General features: G+C 42.9%; 3 protein-coding genes across 5 annotated transcripts in view; all 3 read right to left on the bottom strand.

Moving 5' to 3' along the window:
* Positions 1-75: 75 nt before the first annotated feature.
* klhl18 (kelch-like family member 18) lies at positions 76-8,041 on the bottom strand. The gene is made up of 10 exons (XM_084732614.1): positions 7,860-8,041; positions 5,453-5,583; positions 5,225-5,365; positions 4,852-5,050; positions 4,325-4,485; positions 4,021-4,157; positions 3,334-3,556; positions 3,139-3,243; positions 2,793-2,904; positions 76-1,850 (listed from the first exon to the last, which is right to left on the bottom strand). Exons 1-10 carry the CDS (start codon positions 7,986-7,988, stop codon positions 1,464-1,466), a joined length of 1,725 nt encoding a protein of 574 aa, XP_084588740.1. The 5' UTR covers positions 7,989-8,041; the 3' UTR covers positions 76-1,463.
* A 1,726-nt stretch (positions 8,042-9,767) lies between these two features.
* On the bottom strand, positions 9,768-20,927 carry puf60a (poly-U binding splicing factor a). 2 transcript variants are annotated; one of them, XM_084732688.1, is made up of 11 exons: positions 20,790-20,927; positions 19,729-19,824; positions 19,532-19,618; positions 18,689-18,739; positions 18,363-18,524; positions 17,064-17,156; positions 16,770-16,983; positions 15,932-16,122; positions 14,879-14,993; positions 12,510-12,751; positions 9,768-11,659 (listed from the first exon to the last, which is right to left on the bottom strand). In XM_084732688.1, the coding sequence occupies exons 1-11, from the start codon at positions 20,808-20,810 to the stop codon at positions 11,360-11,362; spliced, it is 1,572 nt and encodes a 523-aa protein (XP_084588814.1). In that variant the 5' UTR covers positions 20,811-20,927; the 3' UTR covers positions 9,768-11,359. The 2 variants fall into 2 exon arrangements, with proteins under 2 accessions (XP_084588814.1, XP_084588815.1); XM_084732689.1 differs by lacking the exons at positions 19,729-19,824; positions 20,790-20,927 and adding an exon at positions 19,119-19,272 and having other exon boundaries at positions 19,532-19,617.
* Positions 20,928-22,811: 1,884 nt separating this feature from the next.
* Positions 22,812-24,632, bottom strand: part of LOC146317230 (mitochondrial inner membrane m-AAA protease component AFG3L2-like) — a 14,781-nt gene continuing 12,960 nt past the window's right edge. For both annotated transcript variants that reach the window (XM_084732045.1, XM_084732044.1), the window contains exon 17: positions 22,812-23,801. In XM_084732045.1, coding sequence (XP_084588171.1) covers positions 23,562-23,801 — 240 coding nt within the window. In that variant the 3' untranslated portion in view covers positions 22,812-23,561. The remainder of the gene's footprint in view (positions 23,802-24,632) is intronic.

Consider the following 24,632-nt stretch of genomic DNA (forward strand, 5'->3'; position numbering starts at 1 on the left):
ATGAATGTCTTCTTGTCTGATGTCCACACAAAGACTTCAGTTCTGTCCACAATCAACAGAAACTGTCTACAGGAAAACTTTAGATTTCACTTAAAGTTATTATGTTGATAAGTGCTTAAGGCTGGGCAATATATCAGAACTATATCATATCATGATATGAGGCCAGATAGATTTTGGATATCAGTATATCATGATGGCAGAAGTGCTGTTTTTTTCTGTTTTTAAACGATATCTTACTCCATTACTGATGGCTGTTTATTAAAAAACGGACTGATCTTTGTGGGTCTGAAAACGGTGGTGGAAACAGAACAGCAGGCTGAAGGAACCTTTTAGTTCCTGGGACTAAAAGTTCTCTAATGTGACTAAATGCAAACTACAGAGTGCGTGTGTGTGTGTGTGTGTGTGTGTGTGTGTGTGTGTGTGTGTGTGTGTGTGTGTGTGTGTGTGTGTGTGTGTGCGCAGAGAACAGCAGCACTGACCTGCAGCAGAACAGAACGTCTAAGAAGGCTCTACCTGTTTCTGTTGCCTGATTGGTTCACGGACAGGCCCATATGTTGGTGTTAGCATGTTAGCATGTTAGCATGTTTCAGATTAAAAGTCAGGTTTGTCAGTGAGTTGATAAAAAGCAGCAGGAGCTCGTTGTGCCTGTAGTCAAGACTGAGGACACAATGACCCACACACACACGCTGAATGAGGCTTCAGAACAGACTGTAACAACAGTCAGGCTGTAACACCTTGATTCAACCGAACACGTCAGCGTTTCTGCGGCGTCCTTCCCACCACTCCACCTGCAGCGTTTCAGAAGCGTTTTGCTGCCTGATGCTGAGTAAAAATGCTACACACTTAAATAATTTCTTTTTATTGTCTGTTTTTTCGATGGGGAGTCTGCACAGGGTCTTTAATTTTGAAAAATGACCTGATTCTTTATGGTCTTCCTGAAGGAGCAGAGTGGAGAGACGCTTCTGGCAGAAACAGGTGCACGTCATCATCATCACCACCACGCCGCCGTGCCCGGTGGAATCAAGCAGTGACGCACAGCCTGCAGGGGGCGCTCTGTGTTTAAATGTTGTCTCAGTCTTCTTCATGTGTCTCCATCTGTCTGTCGATCGCTCTCTGATCGATTAGAGCCGATCAATAGCCGTCCAGTGGACTCTGATCAGAGTGATCATCCTGTTTCACTTCAGCAGCTTTGTTGTTTGTGATGGAGAGGAAGTGGCTTCCTATTGGTCGCTTTGATCAAGTATAAAATCAACATTGAACATGAATCAGTCCACAATGCTAGCAGCTAGCCTCCGCAGGCTAACTCTACAGTTTTTACCCACAATCCCACAGGCCCGGCGTCAGTGTGCAGGTCTGAGCCCGGCCGTCGTACCGATGAAGCTCAGTGAACGCCAGCGGAAGGCGCCGCCTCCCCGCCTGAGGCTGTCAGTGAAGCATCGATCCTCAGCCTCTAATTGGAGGGTTTAGGCGGGCTGCAGCGGGATGCAGCCCACGCCGACCCCGCCCTCGTGGCAAACCATGGGCGCCCTGAAGGTCCAGCGATTGGTGTCTGGGTTGTACATCTCCAACGAGCTCAGGTTGGACTGTCCGTCGTACCCGCCGACAGCGTACAGGCGTCCTGAAGTGGAGACCAGCGACACTCTGCTGCGCCGTGTGTTCATCGCCACCAGGAGGCTCCACTGACCCGACGCTGAGCTGAACACCTCCGCCCCGCTCAGGAAGCCCGAGCCATCGTACCCCCCCGCCACGTACATGTGACTGCCCAGAGCCGCCGCCCCGTGACGACACCGCTTGTTCATCATGGCCGCCGCCGGGTGCCAGCGGTTTGTGTGATGGTTGTAGTACTCCACCTGCAGGACGGGAGGGGAACTACAGGTTTCAAACAAATCATATCCTAACAAAAAATCCTTTCACTCTAATTATAACTTCTTTTTAATGAAAGTTTAAGGATTTACAGATCAGAAATATATGTATATATTTTTTACAAAATAATTTCTAAACTTGCTCTGTGTCAGAAAAATATGGAAGCCCATTTCCACCGCGGAAACTGAAAATATCCCCGTAGTAAGTCATAATTATGAGATGAAAATACAATAATTATTATTTTTTCTACCATAATTATAACTTTTTATTTCATAATTTCGACTTTTTAATTCATAATCATGACCATTTATCTCTCAATTATGACCATTACCATGGGGATATTTTTTCTTTCAGTGGATTTTAACACATTTTAAATTGTCTGAAGTTGTGAATTCTTGTTCCCAGACAAAAATTCACAAATTGAAACAATTTAAAATGTGTTCAAATCCTTCAAAATCTCAAACTAACAATACCTACTGACTAACATATTTTTTTTTAATGAAAATGTTTTAATCAGGCATAAAAAGGGTCAGCTATACCCTAAGGACCCCTGTCTCACTTCCTGGTTTAAAAAAGGCGGGAATACTGATCAAACCCTGGTAAATGTTCTATTTTAGACAAATTCATTCAATAATATATCGATCAGATGTGGACTCTGTCGTCCTTCTAAATCAAAGATAAATAAGAATTATGATTAAAAAAATTTGTATTTTGATTCACATTAAGAGACTCTGAGACACTTTAAAAAATAAAATGGCTGCTCACTACGACGACGCTGTGAAATGAAAAAATACTACATCACTAAATATTGTTAATTTTTTAATAATAAATGTGAGCTGCAGTCAGAAGAAACAAACAGTAAGACATAATATAACACATATAAATATTTAAGTTGTGTTTAATGACCCCGAGGACTCGATCACACTGACCGTGTTGAAGATCTGTAAACCGTCATGGCCGCCAGAGACAAAGATGCGTCCGTCAAACACCGTCACACCAGCAGCACTGCGACTCGCACTCATCTCTGTCACCACCGTCCACCTGCAGACATGAGGACATTACTGATGAGAGACGGACGTAAACTTTAAGAACCGAGTCTCGAAATCACCACAAAACTAACTGATGGAACCAGAGAGGAGGGAGAGAACCGGAGCGCAGCTGGAACGCCATCAGCAGAAGCTAACTGTGTCCCCTGAATGAAGCTAACTGTAGGGCCGTGGTTAAAACTAACTGTGGTCCCAGGATGAAGCTGAGGGCTCCTCAGGTGCGACTCACCTGTCGGTCTCTGGAGAGTAACACTCCACTGAGTTCAGAGATGACTTCCCATCGTAGCCGCCGCACACATAGATGTGTCCATCAATCACAACTGTTCCCATGGCACTGAGGATGACAACACGTGTTACTACTCCTCTAATGTTTCAGGATCAATGTATTGATCAGAGTATTGATCAGTGTATTGATCTGTGTCACCTGCGCTGACTGTTCATGCTCGACACACGTGTCCAGCTGTCTGTCTCCGGGTTGTAAACCTCTACCGTGCTGAGCCGTGATTGGCCGTCATATCCGCCAATAGCATACAGCAGCCCGTTAACGACAGCCACGCCCACTCTGCTGCGAGCCGTCCTCATTGGCTGACAACGCTCCCAGAAGTTCCCAATTGGATCAAACACTTCGACCACATTAAGGGAGTCACCTGAAAGAAAGAAAAAAAATACTATGATCAATCAGAGGACCAATCAAATCACAGCAGTGACATCAAACCACCTGTGATTGGTCAGTTATTTAAAACATCATCAACTGCTGATGTCACCGACCAATCAGCAGCCTCCTCAGCAGCAGATCATCTCATTTCCATCAGGTGCTGCTGTCAACTTCCCTCTACAAATTAAATGTCTGTAGAGTTTTTAAACAAAAAGAGTGCTATCACTGAAAGAAGACTTTCACAATAAAAGTCTTCTTATGATCACTGAGCTTCTATCAGGCTTAGGGGGGATTTTCACAGTAAGAGTCCTATTATGATCACTAAACTTCTGTCCTACTGAGTGGAGGATTTTCACATTAATAGTCATTTTATGATTACTGAACTACTACCATCATACTGAGCAGAGATTTTCAAAGTTTTAAAAGTGTGTTCAGACAGACAGGTGAACAATGTACCTGAGCTGTTGAGCCCTCCCACAGCATAGATGAGTCCTGTGATGGATGTGCAGCACCTCTGTCTGGTCTTGAAAGCAGGCAGGTGAGGACGACGCTCCGGCATCAGGTGGAAATCTTTGGCTTCATCCACCAGATCTCTGACAGGAAACAGGAAACAGAAGAGTCAGAGATATTCACACAACTCACCACTTTTCATTCACCAGACACGTCGAAATCATTTTTAGGTTTTAGATTTACATTTTCAGTCTATGACAAGGCCTGACATGAGCGACATTATACCTGAACGTGTTTTTTTATTTTTTACCTGCATTTATGGCAGCAGCGTATGAGTTCGTCCTGCTGGACTCTGTCTGACAGGAACTGAGGTCGACACAGAGGAAGTCTGATCTTTGACAGCAGCTCTGGCAGCAGAGACTCCCTCCGGTCCCGGTCGTGATGCACCCAGGCCAGCACCGCCTCAAACACCTGCACAGGTACGACACATTCAACACATGCTCAGGTCCGACACATTCAACACCTGCACAGGTACGACACATTCAACACATGCTCAGGTACGACACATTCAACACCTGCACAGGTACGACACATTCAACACATGCTCAGGTACAACACATTCAACACCTGCACAGGTACGACACATTCAACACCTGCACAGGTACGACACATTCAACACCTGCACAGGTACGACACATTCAACACCTGCACAGGTACGACACATTCAACACCTGCACAGGTGCGACACATTCAACACCTGCACAGGTACGACACATTCAACATATGCTCAGGTAGCAGGTGTGTTTTCTGGTGCTGGTTTCAGGTGAGGTGTTTCACCTGTTCCTCTGCTTTGATGTTGAGTTCGTCACAGCCGACCAGCTCCAGCACCTCCTCCGTCCTCAGACCCAGGAACTCCTCGGACACGGAAACCTCCACAAAGTGCTGGTGGAGGAAACTGTTGGCCGAGTCGTACAGAGTCGTGCACATCATGGTCTCTGCAAACTGACGCACTCCAAGACAGTTCTTCGGATGTAACCTGAACGCACCACAGACAGAGAGACGGGTCAGACAGACAGACAGGTGATGTCAGGATGAAGATTGAGTACAGGTGATTATTAGTCTCTGTCTACATCCTCCATAATGTCTAGTTTTAAACTCAGTTTTTATCCATCCAGAGCGTACTGAGCGTGTGCAGTGGCGTGTCACTGACCTCTCCTGCAGGAAGGAGCAGCAGGCGTCTTTTACATTCTGCAGCTGCAGGAAGCTCGAGCCAATCAGAAGAGACTGAACGTTCTGCTGGTCAATAGCAACATGGCCGCTGTACGCAAAGTTTATCAGAGCCTCCAGAGCACTGCAGGGAGAGACAGACTGGTTACACTGGTGTCACACTGGCTAAACTGGTGTCATACTGGTCTGTGAGTACCTGCACTGGTCTTACCTGGGGTCCATGCCCTGCATCAGGATCTCGTCCTGTTTACACTCGACCATGTCGTTGGTGAACATGGCGTGAAAGTACGGGATGGAGGCGGCCAGAACGATCCTGTGGGCGCTGAACTTGTGATCCCCCACCTGCACACAGGAAGACAACAACATACTCATGTCCAGGGGTCTCACCCGCACAGGTGTGGTCTCACCTGGACAGTGTTGTAGGGCTACAACTAGTGATTATTTTCTCGATTAAACGATTAATTAATCCTGTCACAATGTTGTCAGTTGAAAAATGTGTGCAAACATGTGGAGCACAGATCTTCACACCTACGTTTGGACCCAGTTTTGAAATCTTTCCTGTTACATTTTCCCTTGAAAAATGACTCAAACTGATCAATAATCAATGAATCGTAGCAGCTCCACAGTGCTGTCTCACCTGTAGAGTCAGTGTTTCCCCTATAGTGTATTTGGCAGGGCGCCCCGCCCTCCCAACAGGACGCCCACACAGAAATTGAAGTTGTAGATTTTTTTCAGTGTGGCGGGCGGGTCTCCCCTCAGAGAGCGGAGGAGAGACAGTTTCCGACCGTTACGGGAAAAAACAACAACAAACAAACAAAACTTGTAAATGGACGACCAGAGTTTCCCCAACTGTTCGCCCCGCCAAGCAAAAATGTCTGTGTTTTTTAAAGGAACCGTACGTGGCGAGGCGGGAAGCACAGGTAGCTCTGTGGCCAGTGTTAGCCAAAATGAGAGCATCTCTCCCTGCCTGTCAATCTCCTGCCCCTGTTAGTTATGATGTTGACATATCTGGTGCGACGAATTATGGCCCACTGTGATTGGTCCAGACCTCACATGTGATACTAGCCGAAAAAATGTTGTCTTTTTGTCAAATGGAAACTTTTCAGTCTTAAGGGTGTATTAAAATCCTGATTTTAATAATTAAAAATAAAAGTTAATAAAATATATGTTCTCCCAGTCATTTAAGGTGGGCCAGTTGTATAAGTGGGCGGGCTCAGGCCTGTTAGGCCCACCCATAACGCCGTGCCTGATGGATGGATGGATGGATGTATGGAGAGATGCATAAATAAATAAATGAATGTATAAATGAATAAAAACAGTGTTCCACTGCTAAAATAAAAAAAAAAAATGTGAAGAGTGTTTTTGTGTTGTTGCTGATATCCATCCATTTTGTTCAGTTTCATGTTCTTGTTGTACTTTAATGTTGCTGTAACATTATGTTTTATCACTTTACTGCCTGTCTTTAATTTATTCTGTATCATCAATGTGTTTTGGAAACGCTGTACTTTGTTACGGTCATAAATAATAAAGCTTCTTTGAATTTGAATTTGTGTTGTGTGTTCACTGAGCTGCAGCTTTTATTTGATCAGTTGCAGATTCAGCAGATTTAACTCTCAGTTAAGAGGATTAACCAGCAGCTCAGTGAACCAACCACAGATTCACCATTCACATCTCCGTACTGACAGTGAAGGCATCGTGTAACCGATGATGATATTTCTAACAGCTGACTGATATTTTCTGAACCAAACAAACTTTAATACACAACACTGATTATTTATCATTAATCAAACTGTATTTCAAAATCTGATCACAGTGAGTTTTTGACGACTGAAAAAAAAACAGTCAGTAGAACCTCACAGGTACAGTCAGTAGAACCTCATAGATGCAGTCAGTAGAACCTCACAGGTACAGTCAGTAGAACCTCATAGATACAGTCAGTAGAACCTCACAGGTACAGTCAGTAGAACCTCACAGGTACAGTCAGTAGAACCTCAGGTACAGTCAGTAGAACCTCATAGATACAGTCAGTAGAACCTCACAGGTACAGTCAGTAGAACCTCAGGTACAGTCAGTAGAACCTCACAGGTACAGTCAGTAGAACCTCAGGTACAGTCAGTAGAACCTCACAGATACAGTCAGTAGAACCTCACAGGTACAGTCAGTAGAACCTTATAGATACAGTCAGTAGAGCCTCACAGGTACAGTCAGTAGAACCTCAGGTACAGTCAGTAGAACCTCACAGGTACAGTCAGTAGAACCTCACAGGTACAGCCAGTAGAACCTCAGGTACAGTCAGTAGAACCTCACAGGTACAGTCAGTAGAACCTCAGGTACAGTCAGTAGAACCTCACAGGTACAGACAATTTGGTAGGATGTCACCTAAACACACACACGCGTACACCGTCTCCACACGTGACCCTGTCCTGTCTCCGGTCACCATGACAACCCCTTACAGGTCACAGGTTAGCGTTAGCCGCGGTAGCTTCACTGAACAGCCTGTGACGTCACTAACCTGTCTGTTAGCATGTTGTTAGCATTTATACCGTTAGCCCCGCTAGCTTCCTGGCTGTTAGCTGTTAGCAGGCTCACTGGAGCCTCGCGACCGTCGTCGGTTTTACCTTGAGCGTGACGTCGCAGAGTTTCCCCTGACGTCGGATCTCTTCCATGACGACATAGCCTCGTGCCGGGAGGTCGGTCACTGAGAAATGAACTAAATCTTCGAGCTCCTCGCAGAGAACGTCTCCCATCGTCAGCAGGAGCCCTCCGAGCTGCCGTACAGGACCGGAAACTGACACACTTCCGCCCACGGCCTTCACGATAAAACACCCCGTCAAGTAAGAGTTTTTATCACCTGCAGGGAGGGGTCAAAAACACGGTCAACACTTCCGCTTTGGTGTTCAGCCTTCAAAGTAAAAGTTTAATCTTTATAAAACCGCCTGATTGTTTAAAACGACACATCCAGACTTCAAGATGACTGAATCTGCTCCTACCTGGACCAACAACACGTTAATATGTAGACTATATATATGCAAATACAGTACATTCATTCATTACATTAAGAAGAGCATACAGGAGAGATGGACTGGGAAGAATCTGATGTTCTACTTGTTGCTTTTCTCTGAGTTCACACACATAAAACTACGTGCATTTTTATTTTCATTGATTTTAATCTGTTCTTTAGTTTGTTACTGTTTTAATTTATGTCGACAACAACAGGTAAGGTTTATTATTAGTAATATGTCATATATGTCATCTCTGTTGTACTTGATACATCCTTACTATGTTCCTCATTAATCTTTTTACTACAGGATTATCTGTGTGTCCGTTTTCTTTATAATCTATATTTTTCATTCTCAGTTTGATGTTTACGTGTTTTGTGTGTTACAACGTGAACAATGATCAATAAATAAATCTTCACAAAAAATAATTATGATCAAACTGGTCACTGAATAATAATGGTGACATAACAAAAATAACTGGATTGTGAACAGTGTTGAAGTGGTATAAGTATTAGTGTTGTTATCAGTACAAATGTCAGTATTAGTATTGGAATTAGCAGTATTTGTTTTAGTATTTATTAGCATTAGCAGTATTTGTATTAGCAGTGTTTGTATTTGTATTGTCAGTATCTGTAGTATTAGCAGTATTTGTATTAGTAGTAGTGGTGAATACATTAATGTGATTCAGATCGTGTCGACGTTGATTCAGACATTTTATTTTTTCACTCTCATCTGTGGCTGATGTTTGATTAAAACGTCTTCAGGAGAACAGAGGAACTTCTCTACAAACACTCATTCAATTATTTTAATATTTTTATTTTTATCTAAAGTCTTTGCAGCGCTAAAGGGGGTTTTCTGCCCTGAGTCGTGTCTGCAGGTGTTCCCTTCAGGCTCAGTGTAAAGCTGAGCTCAGCTGATCTGAACCCGAGTGACCTTCATAACCTGACTGATGATCAGAAATCTCAAACCTCCATCAGTGTTCAGCCTAAGAGAAAAAAAAATAGCTTAGTGCCACCTGCTGTTTCTTTTATATATGACAGATAATCCATTAAAATGCGTCTAACCACTGATCAACTGGTTCGATCAGATTTAGCTGATAGCGACCAAACAACCAGCTGTGATTGGATTCTAACTCTGATTGGTTCATGAAACTATGACGTCACTTTTTTGACTCTACTTTTTAAAAAACACACCAAAAATTCTGTAAAAGTAGACAAATAAACAAAAAATAAATAAATGTCAAAAACAAAGACACTGTCTCTTTTCTTTACATTTCACCACTTTGCATTTTTTAACTGAATGCTATCATTGTTATTGTTGTTGTTGCATAAGGACTTTTTCTTTTTAAATCATCTGTCTGAAACATTTGATACAAGAAGTGATGAATCTCTCAGATGTTTCTTTAGTTTGAGCTCTTCTGAAACCTTTTCACTGAAAGTTTGTTTTTGTTTTTAATGTTGATCTTTTCTCATGCAATTTTTTATTCATTATTTATTTACACACAGACTAAAGCTAATGATGATATCATTGTGTTAATGTTATTATTTATGAGCTTTTAATAACTTTAGAATATTAAACATGAGAGTTAATTTGGATGATTAAATCTCTGACTGGACTTGTTCGGTGTAAAACTGGGAGAATAAAAAAAAACACACACACTTGTTGTAAAAAAACAAAAAAAAAAAAACAAAAGAAAAAAGTTTTATTCACATATGTGCGTTTGACACCTGAACACACCGTCGACCTGTGAAGCTTCATCCTGGAGAATCCACATGTGAGGTTCAAACGTTCTCACAACGCTCAGAGAACGTCACTACAACATGGAGAACAGAACCATGAGGACCGACTGAAGTCAGTTTTAGTTTCGATGGCGTGATGCGTTCAGGAGCGTCAGTCAGTTCATAAACACAATTAGAGGACAAACACCCAGAAGTTTTCTGCTGTCTAGGAACCAAACAGGAGAACATCTGGACCACCACTGGATTCATGTTTCACCTCCTGCTGAGCATTTTACACACTCAACACTGAGATATAAGAGTGTCCCTGAACACAGCAGCTGTCTGACCGTTAAACTGTTGTTCGTCCTGCTTTCTGAATCACAGTTACAACATGTGACCACAAACTAGATTCAGACTGACGGAAATAAAATGTTTATTTCAACTGATCTGTCGCTAAGCCCCTCCTCCAAACAGAAGCTGTCCAATCACAGAGTAGTTACTGTAACCGTAAGCCGGTGATACTCTGCGTTTCATGAGTTTGGATGGTGGTGTCTTGTTGTGTGAGGACTGGACTAAACTTTCTCTTTATCTGCTTTGACCTGAGCTGCTAACTTTAGCATGTGCAGCTAACTAGCTTACCAGCTGCAGTAGCTGTTAGCTCCAGACAAACTTGCATAACATAGATGGTCTGTTAGCATTAACTTTTTATCGTGTACACAGTAACTTTACATATTTCAGAGCCTTTCTTGTTTTAAAATGTGTCAGATGGAAACATCAAAATGTCAGCTGGGGACGGACTTCTCAGTATTAGCATTAGCTTACATTAGCTAGCTAAACAGAGTCATCATTTCAACAGAATCCAGAAATGAGAAGCTGCTTCTGTTCACTTCTCTGTGGAATCAAACATTAAATCTGCTGCTGTTATCACTAAACTGCACCTGTGCGGACATAGCAACAGTAACTGAGGAAGGCGGGGCTTCGTGAAGACTCAGATGTTATTTCAAATTGTGAATCAGTAACAGAACAGAAGATGATTCCACAGTGAAACACTGAAGAACCTCCTGCTCCTGACTAGCTATGTACAGGTGTCAGCTGCTAATGGCTAATCTGATGTAAATGTGACCTTCAGTTAGCGAACGCTGTGACTGGATGACAAAAATCTGATGTCATACAAAAAACATAGAAAACATGTTGGTTTGTAAAACAATCAGCAGGAGTAAAGAATCCGTGTGATTTGTTGTGGAAACATGATAAACAGCAGATTGGTCCTTTAAATCCTGCACAGAAGAAGAAAAAGAAGAAGAAGACGACAAAGAACGTTTCTCAGGAAACAAACGGCGATAAAAAACTCTGACAGATTAGAAAGAGGCCACTACACTACGCTCTGTGACGCTGCATGTTCTACGCTGACAGGTCGCTGCTGTCAAATCGTTCCTGGTCGTAAACCTCCGCCGCCACTTTGCGTCCTCCGAACCAGCGGTGGTTGAGCGCCTGGATGGCTCGGTTCATCTCGGCCACCTCTGAGAACTCCACAAAGATCTTGACGATGATGTCAGCGTCGTCCTCCTCGCCCTGACGCTCCTGGTAGATGATGACGCGTTTCACCCGGCCGAATTTCCCGCACTCCTCAGTGACCTCGCCCTCCAGGTCGTCATCAATGTCGTCGGGGCCGACCATGTTCCTCAGGACCATGACGGTCGACTGATGGGGAGTCAGAGAGGGCGGGGACAATATGTCAGTCCAGGACACAATCATCACATTTCATATTCAAAGGTTGGGTGAATCATGCTGGAGAAAGACAATCTAATAAACAGACACACCCCTCCCTCCAGTGCTCCTTCAGAGGCTCCGCCCCTCAAATTTGTAAACATGCATTGCCAAGGAAATAATAGTAACAACTGTTACCGGTAGCCTCTGTGAGAGAAAGCTATATTTTATCACTAAGAAAATAGAAATGTGGAGCAGACTGGGGTGGAGCTGAGGTACAGAGCGTCCAGACAGCTGCTGAGAACCAGGGAGCTTTGGGGGTGAGAACCGGGAACAGACCTGATCCCGACTCCTTTACAGGCAGGAGGGGAGCTCAGAGTTTATTTTTCAAAGTTTTGGGATTAAAAAGTGGATTTGTCTTCACTCCTGCTTCTCAGACTGTCTGCAGCAGCGACCCACGGAGAAGTCGACCTCACTCAGCTGTTTTCAGTGAGCTCATCAGTCTCTGGTACTTCTGTATCTTTGCTGATGTTTCTGGACTGGACTAAAATGAATACAACACACACACACACACACACACACACACTCACTCACACACACACACACACACACACACTCACTCACTCACACACACACACACACACACACACACACACACACACACACTCACTCACTCACTCACTCACTCACTCACTCACTCACTCACACACACACACACACACACACACACACACACACACACACACACACACACACACACACACACTCCTGGCCCTGACTATCCCAGTCTTGTTCCAGCAAGGACCCCTCCTCCTGGTTCTGGACTCCAGGCTCAGACTCGTACCTCCTGCTTGCGGAGCAGTTTCCTCATCACCATGTGTCGGGCGCTGCTGCCGCTGATGCTCACGTGTTCCTGCTCGCTGAGCGGCTCCATGGCTCCATCCTGCTGTACCTCCTGCTGACGCTCCTCCTCCTCCTCTCTCCTTTTCCCCTCAGAGCCAAACACAGCCGCCGATGCCAGGGGCGTGGCCAGTACCGGGTTCACCAGACCCACCTGAGGCAGGCCAGGCCGAGCCGGGGTAACACCTGAAACAGACGGAGCAGGAAGGACAGGACAGTCAGACGGGCGGCGGCGGGCCGGCCGCACGAAGCCAAATCCTCGTCCAGGATGGCAGCTTCTCCACCGGACTGGGACGGCCCTCGGCCTCTTCAACCAACCAGAGCTTACGCTGGGTGCACTGATTTAACACGCCTATACCGCCCTGCTCAGGGGACAAGTGGAGTTAAAACTTCTGCCTTCAAACTCCACCCGCCTGCGGTACGTCACCTGCCAACAAGAAGCGGTAAACAAGTGCACCCACAGACTGTCCTGACTGTGTGACTCCGCCCCCTAACGTTCTTCCTCTAGTGACCATGTCCAAGTTCAAGCAAATACTTACGATTGGTGCAGGACACAGGAAACTGTCACAAGTTTTAGACTAAGAAGATCAGAGGAGGATGAACAAACCCCGCCCCCTGACTCCGCCCTCCCCCCCACTGTTATGAATGTGTGCATGTGTGTTTGTACCACATGACTCAAACTCCACAAATCACACAGGATCTGAGACTCACTGGCCAATAGGAATGAGGGGCTATGTTTAAAGGGAGGGGCTAGAAACAGTCCTCTTCACTGGGTCGGTCAATGTGCGGCAAAGGGGAGGGGCTAAGAGGTCACTGTTGGTGCAAACATTGGGGGATTGAGAGAGGGGGGAGGAGGAGGGGAGAAAAAACAGAGAGAGAAAAAAAGACAATAAAAGAGAAAATCTGTTAGTGGAGACGCTTCAGTCTGGAGTCTGTTCATAAAACCAGAACAACAGGAGGCGCCCTCTGCTGGACACACACACACCTCAACACTGTTCTCTGAACACCAGCCGCGCTTCCACCGCAGGAACAGGTTCTACTGCAGGAACCGGGGTCTAAAGAAAGTTCTGGAGACATTATTTTATACCCCAAAAAGTTCCTGCTCCCTGGGGGGTAGAACCTTCCAAAAGGACAGGAACTTTCATTGTGCTTCAGTGCATCAACATGAAAGTCTAGTGGGTTAATTTAAATATGTGTTCTGATACAGTTACTAATTACCTGTCAAAAAATGTAATCAGTAATCCAATATTAAAGTAACGCAACTTGATTACTTTCTGTTACTTTTTGATTATTTAAATATAAAACATGGTGAAACTGTTCAGGCTTTTTAGGGCTACAACTAACGATTATCTTCATCATTGATTAATCAGTCAATTGTTCTCTCAATTGATCAATTAGTTGTTTGGTCCATAAAATGTCAGAAAATGTCGAAAAATTTCCAAGATGACGTCTTTAAATGTCTTGTTTTGTTCACAACTCAAAGATCATCAGTTTACTGTCAGAGAGAAACCAGAAAATATTCACATTTAAGAAACTGAAATCAGAGAATTTGAAAAAATAAACTCTGAGTGTTTTATGTTTGTTGTTCAGTTTATTAGTTTGTCCATCTGTTCCTTCAATTTATTGATTGATTTAAGGAACAAAAAATTGATAATAAATTGGCAGCTATGTCGTTCTGTCTGTGTCTGTGTACATGTAATCCATTATTCCTCAAGCCTGAGGCTTGAAGTAAAAACGGCCATCAGCTGACTGATTTTTCATTTTCATGTGTCTTCAGACCACGGTGGAACTCGGACAACAACAGTTCCTCGAAAAGTCGTTCCTTGGAATAAAAGTTCCAGGTGATTCAGGTGGAAACGCGGCTCTAACACAAACCCACAGTCCTGAAAGATTTCACTCTCATCTTGTTCCAACAAGTTTATTTCTTTCAGTTTTTTATTTGTTCTCACAAAGTTTCATCCTGTTCGCAGGAGTTATTGTCTCGTAATCTTTCAGGACTTCAGGAGTTTTTTGCACAAAACAAGACGAGCAGAAAACAAAGATCAAACAAAGAAAAACAAACATCAGGAAGCAGATTTCAGCGACACCAGTGAAAACATAAGACATTCACAGAAAAACACAAAAATGTGTGATGAAGTTTAGAATTTCTTTTTTAGAAACTGAATATATAATAGTTGATCAGATTCAGACTATGACTGGCTGCACACTGACGCTTCAAGGCAGGAGATCTATAACGTGATTGGACGGCAGGATATCTCATCAGTGTGTGGGTGGGGCTTACATGTGTGTGGGCGGGGCTGTAGGTGTTCCTACCTGTGATGACACCTGGAGCCTGAGCAGCCATGACAGCCTGAGGAAGTCCTCCGAGCTGCTGAGAGAGGAGCGCTGGTCCTGCCAGAGCTCCGAGCACCGACGTTCCCACCGCCTCCTGAACGCACCACAGAACACAATATATTTAATCCTGTCGAAAGTACATCGAGTACTGCAAATACATACATGTGTGTATATATATATGTGTGTGTGTGTCCATATATACATATATATGAGTGTGTGTATATGTATGTACATACTAGAGCAAAAAATAAATGAAATATTCAATGTCCAAAATATACTGTAGAAAATCAAATACTATAAAAATAAATATACTACTGCAAAGTATATATGAAGTACTTTGACAAATATAAACACTACTACAGAAAATATATTAAAGACTGCAGAAAATGCATACAACTACTTTCCAATTATGAGACTGTAAAAAATATATACACCATATACATACACTACTGCCCAAAATAAGAGATAGTGAAAAATAAACACACCACAACAGAAAATACATCAAATACTAAGGAAAATATATATACTACTGCAAAAAAATATATAAAATACTATATGAAAATATAAACACTACTACACAAAATATGTTAAAAACTGTGAAAATACATACACTACTTCCCAAAATATATATGATACTGTTGGAAATATATCAAATACTGTAAAAAATATTTACACTACTCTCCAAAGTATGAGATACAGTGGAAAATATACACACCACAACAGAAAATATATCAAATACTATGAACAATATACATATACTACTGCAAAAAATACATAAAATACTTGTAAACAAAATATATAAATAAATATATATGACACACATATGAGACACAGAAAAAATGTCAAATATTGTCAGAAACATAAAGATCACCGTTAAACCTTCTTCATGGAAAAGTATCCAGTACTGTAGTATTGTGTGTAGAACTACAGTGAATACTGCAGTACTTTGCACCATCATATGTTGTACTGTGGTACTTTAGAGTTTTATTTATGACGCATAGTGTGGTTGGTGGGCGGAGCTTCAGGACTTACCTGTGCAGTGATCTTGGCGGTGGCGGCGGCAGCTGCCACGGCGGCGGCGGCAGGGAGACCTCCGGGAGCGGTCGGCGTGAGCAGGGGCACGGGCGGAGTCACGGCCTTCCCCACCCGCAGGTACTGACCCCCGAGGTCAAACAGGTTCATGGAGGCCACGGCGTCCTGAGAGGACTGAGCCTTCTCATACTCTGAAGACAAAAACCAGATCAGATGATTTCATTCATCAAGAACAGAAAAACACCACATTTATTTATTATTTTTATTTTATATTTATATTTCATTATTTTTTTCTATTGATGTATACAGTTTAATGTAAAATGCACATATATATATGTCATTTTTTAATATTTGATTTTATTTCTTAAAGTTTTATCTCTACATAATATTTCTTAATCTTAACTCTATATTCTATAATTCTACATGCTTATATATGTATATATGTATATATACTTATATTCTTGTCTTTCTTGAATGGGTGCAACTGTAACACTAACAATATCCCTCCTGGGATCAATAAAGTATTTTTGATTTTCATTTACCAAAAAAAAGAAAAATGTGTTCAAATACTGTCCAACATATGAGATACTGTAGAAAATGTGTCAAATACTGTGGGAAATACGTAAACTACTAAAAAAACTCAAACTACAGGACTTCCTCCATCTGATCATCACGTCACCATCTGACTGAAACTTTTTATTTTGTTCTCACAGAGTTCCATCTTGTTTGTACAGAACAGCTGACTCTTCAAGGTCAGGAATCGACTGTCAAACTCAACTGGCTGTATTTGATTGGAGGAGCACATTATGATGTCACTTCCTAGTTATAAACATCTCACCGATGAAGCCGTATCCTTTGTGTCTCCCCGTCGTCGGCTCGCGGGCCAACATGCAGGATTTGATCTTTCCGAAGGCCTCAAAGACGCTCTTGATGTCGTCGTCGGAGAGGTCGGGGTGAACAGACGCCACATAGATCCTGTTAAACGCACGCGCTTCCTCCGCCAGCTGGTCAATGATTGGCTGAGCCTGACCGATGTTACTGGGCCTCCCAACCTGCAAGACAAGCAGCAGTCAAAATATAAACAGAGTGCGTGCTGGTCCACACCGGTTAAACTGGTTTAAACTGGACTCACCTTGATGTTTCGTCCTCCGAGGACCACAGAGTTCATCTGTTCCAGAGCCAGCTGAGCAGCTTCTGGCATCTCATATTCTACGAAGGCGAAACCCTGCAGAAACACAAGAGCGAGAACGTGACTTTACAGGTCAGTTCATCGTCTGTGGTCGTTTCTCACCTTTATAACAAACCAAATTTGATTAATCGCTTCAGAATCAAAGGAGTCACAGTTGATGTTGTAGTGACGTCTGCAGCTCTCGTGTTTATTAGCCGACCTCGATGCTCCTGTACGGTGAGAATTTATTCATGTTCAAATGATACCAGAGAGAAAAAATATTATTAGGAGACATGAACTGAAAGCTGCCATCCGGTGAACACGACACGTGCATGAGAACGAGAACCAGTTCGTCTGAGAACCAGCTGGGAAATAATCTGCAATTTGTCACCAAACTGTGTGTATTTAAAGTCACCAGGACGTTTGTACCAGACGTAGAGAAACTCCCTCATCCTGGGGACGGACAGAAGGACAGACAGAAGACGGCAACTCAAAAACATAAGTTAGTCAAGTCAAGTTTATTTATAAAGCACATCAAAAACAACCGAGGCTCACCAACGTGCTGGACAATGAAATAAGGAATATAAGAAATACAAATGGTAAAAACAACAAGAGCAGCAGAAATGACAGAAATGTCACCCAGACACAAGAACAGATAAAATATGAAAACACAAACACACAGAAAATAATAATAATGATAATAATAATAATAATAATAATAACAATAAAATAAAAATGCATGAATAAAAGTAAGAGAACAACTCTAAGGACACTCAAAAGCCTGAGAGAACATGTGAGTCTTAAGTTTTTGCTTTGAAAATATCAACACTTTATTAAAAAGGGGTAGGCTGTTCCAGAGTTTAGGGGCAGCTACAGCAAAAGCCCGATCGCCTTTCCCCTTCAGTCTAGAACGCGGGACAGCTAGAAGCAGCTGGTCCGAGGATCTGAACGATCTGGGGTTCTAAAGGGGGCAGAGGAGCTCGGACAAGTAAAGGGGTGCCAGACCGTGCAGAGCTCTAAACACAAGGAGGAGAACCTTAAAATCTATTCTGTATTTTACTGGAAGGCAGTGCAGGGACGCTAGAACCGGTGTAATACTGTCATGTTTCCTGGTACCAGTCAGCAATCTGGTAAAAAAAAGTACCAGACTGTCCACAATGAACGTGTCGAGTCGAGTCGAACAGTGCAGTGTAAACGCGTGTGTGTGTGTGTGTGTGTGTGTGTGTGTGTGTGTGTGTGTGTGTGTGTGTGTTGAGGTCTGACCTTGTGTTTCATGGTGACTGAGTCCCAGGACATGTCGATGCTTTTGATTGGTCCGAACGGAGCAAAGGCCTGTCGGATGGTGTCCTCTCCCAGCTCATAGTAGATGGAGCCGACGTAAACTCGACACATGATGGCCAGAGCTCTCTGACGCTGAGCTGCTACCTGCACACACACACACACACACACACACACACACACACACACACACACACACACACACAAACACACACACACACACACACACACACACACACACACACAGAGTCTCACTTGTCTGCTGGATGATTCTTAGCAAAGTGTTAACAAAGAGAAGTGAGTTCACTTACTGACTGAAGAGGAGACAGAGCATCACCCAGACCCATCGACAGGGACGCCATCTGACAGACAGACAGACAGACAGACACACAGACAGACAGACAGACAGGCAGACAGACAGGCAGGCAGACAGACATTGAGACATGTTGCTTTAGGTGGTCAAATAAAAAGCTGATATTTTCTTTGACATTTTGATTCTTTCACCAAAACATTACGTGACTGCACAGCTGGATAACTCCTCCCCCCATGATATATTTCTTTTTGTCTTTTTTTACGGGGGACAAGGGGTCTTGGGAGGGAGGGGCTACAGATGAGTTGAAGCTGCAGTGTAACTCTGTGTTTCTGTCATAAATCTGTAATAAACATGTTTATTCACACGTTGAAAGTTCAGAGTGAATCAGGACTCAGAACTTTATGATTGAACTACATGACGATCATTACCCATGATGCTCTTTCTCCATGTATCAGAAGTTGGTGCAGCAGTCGTTGGGATGATGTCATTTATTTCACAGATGTGGTGCAAAATTTAGCCACTTTTGATCACTAGAGAATTTATAAAAATGGTGAAAACTCTTCCACATGGAGACACCGAGAGCTGCAGGAACACCAGAGAAAAAAATCATGCTGCGATTTAGGATCAAAAACTTTTATCTCTTTAAAAATCTGTCAAACAAGTTTTTCACTTTGCAGAATTTAGTGTCACTTTGGAGCAATTTTTAATCTCCTTCCTGACACATTATGGAGCCAATTAAGAGTCATTCATATTTCAAGCGTCCCTGTGGAGACAAAGCAGCAGGTACTCTACCTGTGGACAAGTGTGTGTGTGTGTGTGTGTCTGTGTGTGTGTGTGTTACCTGCAGACTGGTGAGCTGCTGCTGCTGAGCCAGGGTCTGTTTGACCAGAACACTCTTGATGCTCTGCTCCATGGCGTACTTCTTTGCCTACAAACAGCCAATCACAGCTCACGTTACACAAACAGCTGATACGCAGATGTACACTGTACACTGTGTGTGTGTGTGTGCGTGTGTGTGTGTGTGTGTGTGTGTGGGACCTTCTGCAGCGCCTCCTGCTGGTTGGGGGTGAGCGGCGGCAGGCCCAGCTTGGTGGTGGTGCTCTGTCCGTTCTCCATGATGAGAGCCGGCCCTCCCTGTGAACAAAACAAACACACCATCACCTCCCTGAGGCTGCTCATCCATCCGTCATCCATCCATCCATCATCCATCCATCCGTCATCCATTCATACATCCATCTAGAAATACTGCATGTTTGTAAGCAAACAATGATATTATATATTTATTCATTTATTCATTGAGCAAGAAAGTATCAAACTTCCTAATAATACAGATAATTTAATAATCTGATATTTAACACAACAAAATATTAAATATTTCCTTCATGTTTTTAACTCTTGACTTTTTGAGTTTGAAGGAGTCTTCACGTTCAAAAATTATATTTAATAAAAATGTGATCACTAGCAGGTTTGTCTGTTTTGTCACAATTCTGAAAGAATGAGTGATTATCATTATTATTATTATTATTATTATTGTTGTTGTTGTTGTTGTTGTTGTCTTTCTTTGCTGTTGTTGTTGTTGTTGTTGTTGTTGTTGTTTTTAAATGATTAATATTGTATTAAAATAGTTTTTAAGGAAGAGGATCTTCTCTCTGAACCTCCATCAGTTTGTTGTTTGTTAGTTGGACGGAGGTCTCTGATTGGCTCTCAGTCATATTTACATATTTAACGTCAAACACACTTTTCTGAACCCGCAGCCACTGATCGATCAGAGACTGATCAGTCAGGCACCGACTGAACTTCAGTTAGCTTAGCTTAGTTTCAGCTAACAGAGCAGCAGAACTCCTCTGTTGTTAGCTTAGCCCATCTTAGTTTAGCTTAGCTGCTGTGACTCTGCAGCAGGTTCGATCTGATCAGTCTCATCGATCTGATCAGTGTCATCGATCTGATCAGTCAAGTCGATCTCTGTGTGACTGAGATTTGATGACAGTGACACTTCACGTCACTGATGTTAGCATTAGCACTTTTAGCATCAGTCCCTCTGAGCAAATAAACAGAGTTAATAATGTTGATCGATAATAGCATCGATTAGCGTCTCTCACCACAGAGACGGTCACCGCCATACAGCTCCTCTGATCGGCTCTCTATGATCCCGTATCTCTGTATCTGGATCAATAACTGCCTGATGATCTGATGTTGGACCAAACCTCCCCAAAACACCAGCAACACTTCCGTCTGCGTCACATCCTCTGGCAGCTGGACTTTCAAAATAAGAGAGGTGACGCTGTACGACAGATAACCAGTTCTTCCGATTTCTGTGAAAGAACAACACGGAAAAATGAAAGATATGAAACATGGGGCGGCTGATTAGCTGAGCTGGTGGAGCGTCCGCTCCACGTCCTGTGGCTGCGGCCGCTGGTTCGATTCCCACCTGCGGTCCTTTGCTGCGTGTGATCCCCCCTTTCCTGTCTGCTGGTCAATGTAATAAAGGCAAGAAAAGCCCCAAAAAGATATGAAATATATCAATAAAAGTGCCTCAGAGAACCATTTTAGATTCTCTACGTCATGCGTTTAAAAAATTAATTAATTTAATATTTTAATATTTTATTTGGACAGTTTTAAATTGACTGGTTACTATGGCAACAGATGAATCTGTGAATTTTACTGATCTCTGAAATCAACCATAAACAGGTGTCTGGGTGCTTCTGTGTGTGTGTGTGTGTGTGTGTGTGTGTGTGTGTGTGTTCATGCTGCACTAATAAATGTGTATTTATGAATAAATATGTTCTTGTAAATATTAAACCAGTTTGATTTTTGTTTTGTGTCTCTGGTGACGTCAGGTTCTGGTTTAAAGGACACTTCTCATGTTTTCTTCTGTTTAATTTAAACATTTATCCTCCCTGTTTTAACTTCAGACATTTCTTCTTCTTCTCCTGTTCTTTTGTCCATCTGTTGAGGACTAACAGTGGAACACAGAACGGTGACATCATTTTATTTTTTAATTTCTTACAGTTACTGCGTTCACTCTGCTGTGAAAACTGTTCACAGCTTCTGTTTACATAAAGTTTTCACTGAAGAAAACTGGTTTGTGGTTCCGTGAATGATCTCCTGATTTAGCTGCTTTCATAATAAAAGGTTTTAGAGAACGAAGTATCAGGGGACTTTTGTTGTGAAGTTTATAGGAAGAGAGATTAGATAAATTATTGATTTATTGATTTACTGAGTTTTTCTGACTTTATTAAACATTTGATTTATGAACAGACACACATTTACACGTTATTATTACACATCATGTTTTGTGTCTACAGTGACAGCAGACACTCAGCTGCACAGTTTACAGCATGCTAGCAATAACTGATCAATACCTAATCAATGCCTGATCAGCACAGACCTGCTAATATTAGCTTTCATATTAGCATTCCTCTGCAGCAGCTCTGTGGCGTCTGTTAGCTTGAAGCTAACGCTTCAGTTCTCTCTCAAACTGCACCACAGTTACCATGGTGACAGAGATGATGATGACGAAGACAGAGCGTTCTCTCCAAACATGTTCCACACGTTCCAGAATGTTCATTCCATTCAGTTCTGATCAATAACTGTAGATAAATACGTGATGATGTTTAAACTCCTCATCTGCAGCATTGGTTCTACTGAGAGATCCAGGTTCTAAGGAGAACACCCGATAACTTCAGGGTTCAGAGTCATGAATCAGCTGTAACGTTCCGTCATTGTTCTGTCCATCGAGATGAGGAACCAGCTGCTGCAGAGTCGTGATCAAGAACCTTCTACAGGTCAGAGATGAAGTACAAGTTTCTCATTTGATGCACAACCTGCAGCGGGGTAAGGCTTTCAGAACAGAGAACGTCTTTAGGTTTCTCAGCAGAGAACAGTTCTTTGTGGAGGAATATTCCAGAACTCAATAAAAGGGTTCTTTGATGCAGAATTAAAAAGACCTGCAACTGAAGCTTTGGAGTGAAGGTTATCAGTGGCGTTTATAAGGGTTCTTTTTGTCAGTGTTGGTTCTAGATTACGAGAAAAGATTTGTTACAGATTAAGAACATGTAGAAGCATGTGTGTGTTCTGTGAATGATCCAGAACCTTGTTCTGGAGCAGAAGGTCTAAAGAATTCTCGATGACAGGGTTCTATGGGACTGAGCAGGTTCTAGTTTATGATGAAAAGATTTGTTCTGACAGAATTTGATGCTGGAACACTTCAGAGTAAAGACCTAAAGGTAGAGAACATTCTAGATATGTGTGTGTGATGTATTGGAGCAGGAAATCCAGAACCCACCAAAGAGAACAGCTCTAGAACTGTTCCTTATACAGAAATGTTCTGGAACTCAGTAAAACAGTTCCACAGTGGGGAGATTGAATGTTCCACAAACTGAGCCATTCCTCATACAGAACAGCATGTATATATTTGAGTGTTTTAGAACCCCATTTTGGAGTGAGCATTAGTGAGGGTTCTACAGCAGATGTTACAGTTTTAGAACATTTCTGTGCATATAAACGCTGGTTCCATAAGTTTCTAGAACTACAATGAAGGTTTGGAGGAACATCTGCAGACTGTTTGAGAATCTGAGAGAATTCTAGACCTTGTACATGGAGAACTCTAGATATTCAGGGTTCTGAACACCTGTGAGGGTTGGGTTGGCATGTAGAACAGAATATTTAAGAACTTTAGGGGGTGAAGGTTTGGTGTTTGGTACACAGAAAAGGTTCTAAATGCAGTTGCAGAACTCTGAATATTTCTTCTGGGAGCCAGTGAGAAGGTTCTAGACGTGGTGAACGACTGTGATCGCAGAATTCCAGACAGACAATACTTCAGATATATGTGAGATTGATGGGTCAGTGTTTAGGTCTTCCTTGAGAACGTTCTAGAAGGGCATTCCTCCAGAGATCTGGCGGGCCACCTGCTCGTCTGGGCTCTCGTCGTTGTTCTTCCTCTCTTGGTTCCAGTCCTTCAGACCCTCAGGCAGCGTTGTGTCCTCATCCTCGCCGCCGGTTCCCTCTACGAACTCCTCATACGTTGACTTCTCTGCAAACGGACGTTTGCCCAGAAGTTCTACCATGTCGCTCTTATCCAGAACCTCTTTCTCCAGCAGCCGCAGAGCCACCTGCAGAACGGCACCAAGAACACAAAGTACAGGGTCAGAACACCACAAGAAGCCCGTGTGACCAAGAACAACAAGGTTATACAAAGCAGAGCAGGTTCTAGTCCATAAGGAAAAGAGCTGTTGAAGTGGTTCAGAGTTCTGCACGTTCCATGCCATTCACTCCAACTGGTGTTCTACAATTTATAACAGCAAATGTTCCGCTACTAAACTAGAACCAGTTCTGACTTACTGAACATGAAAATGTTGAACATTTCTGTAACTTTAGAAGTTCTAAGACACTCACTTTGAGTTCAAACATTGTACGATTCTCAGCACAGAAACGTTCTAGGACTCAATGTCAGGGTTCTATGAGTCAGGGTTCTGGTTTACAAGGGAAGGATTTGTTGTTATAGACATCCACTGAAGAACACCAGTTGAAGAACCATCTATGAGCATGTGCTTGTTTGTGTGCCATGTGAATGACTTAGACCCCCATCTTGTAGAACTGGAACCCCGCTGGTAGAGTTCTTGACTCATGCATGTTCTAAACTGAACCTGAAAAAGAGAGCCCCTCTCGATCTGTTAGAACTCCCACCATGATGGTAGAACACCAGATTGAGAACATGCTAGAAATGCGTGTTCTGCGAATGACATGGAACTTTGGGTTGGAACAACAGTTTTAACAAATGAAGATGCTCAGTGTTCTCTGCACAGAAATGTTCTAGGACTCGGTGTCCAGGTTCTACCACTCAGAGTTGGTTAAAGTTTATGAAGGAAAGACTTGTTGTTTTAGAACATTCTCTGATGTTCTGGCTTTCTGTGTTCTGTGAATGACCTATGACCCTGCTTTCA

The sequence above is a fragment of the Lutjanus erythropterus genome, chromosome 12 (assembly GCF_056507025.1).
Source record: "Lutjanus erythropterus isolate fLutEry1 chromosome 12, fLutEry1.hap2, whole genome shotgun sequence".
NCBI lineage: Eukaryota > Metazoa > Chordata > Actinopteri > Lutjaniformes > Lutjanidae > Lutjanus > Lutjanus erythropterus.

Excerpts from the sequence above, each read along its gene's own strand:
- klhl18 (XM_084732614.1), bottom strand. The coding sequence starts at position 7,988 with ATGGGAGACGTTCTCTGCGAGGAGCTCGAAGATTTAGTTCATTTCTCA. Across the intron at positions 3,244-3,333 it reads AGCATGAACAGTCAGCGCAG|TGCCATGGGAACAGTTGTGA; the intron begins GTGACACAGATC and ends TGTCATCCTCAG. Across the intron at positions 1,851-2,792 it reads GTTTACAGATCTTCAACACG|GTGGAGTACTACAACCATCA; the intron begins GTCAGTGTGATC and ends CCCGTCCTGCAG.
- puf60a (XM_084732688.1), bottom strand. The coding sequence starts at position 20,810 with ATGGCGGTGACCGTCTCTGTG. Across the intron at positions 17,157-18,362 it reads CAGTCACCATGAAACACAAG|GGTTTCGCCTTCGTAGAATA; the intron begins GTCAGACCTCAA and ends GTGTTTCTGCAG. Across the intron at positions 16,123-16,769 it reads CAAAGGATACGGCTTCATCG|AGTATGAGAAGGCTCAGTCC; the intron begins GTGAGATGTTTA and ends TTTTGTCTTCAG.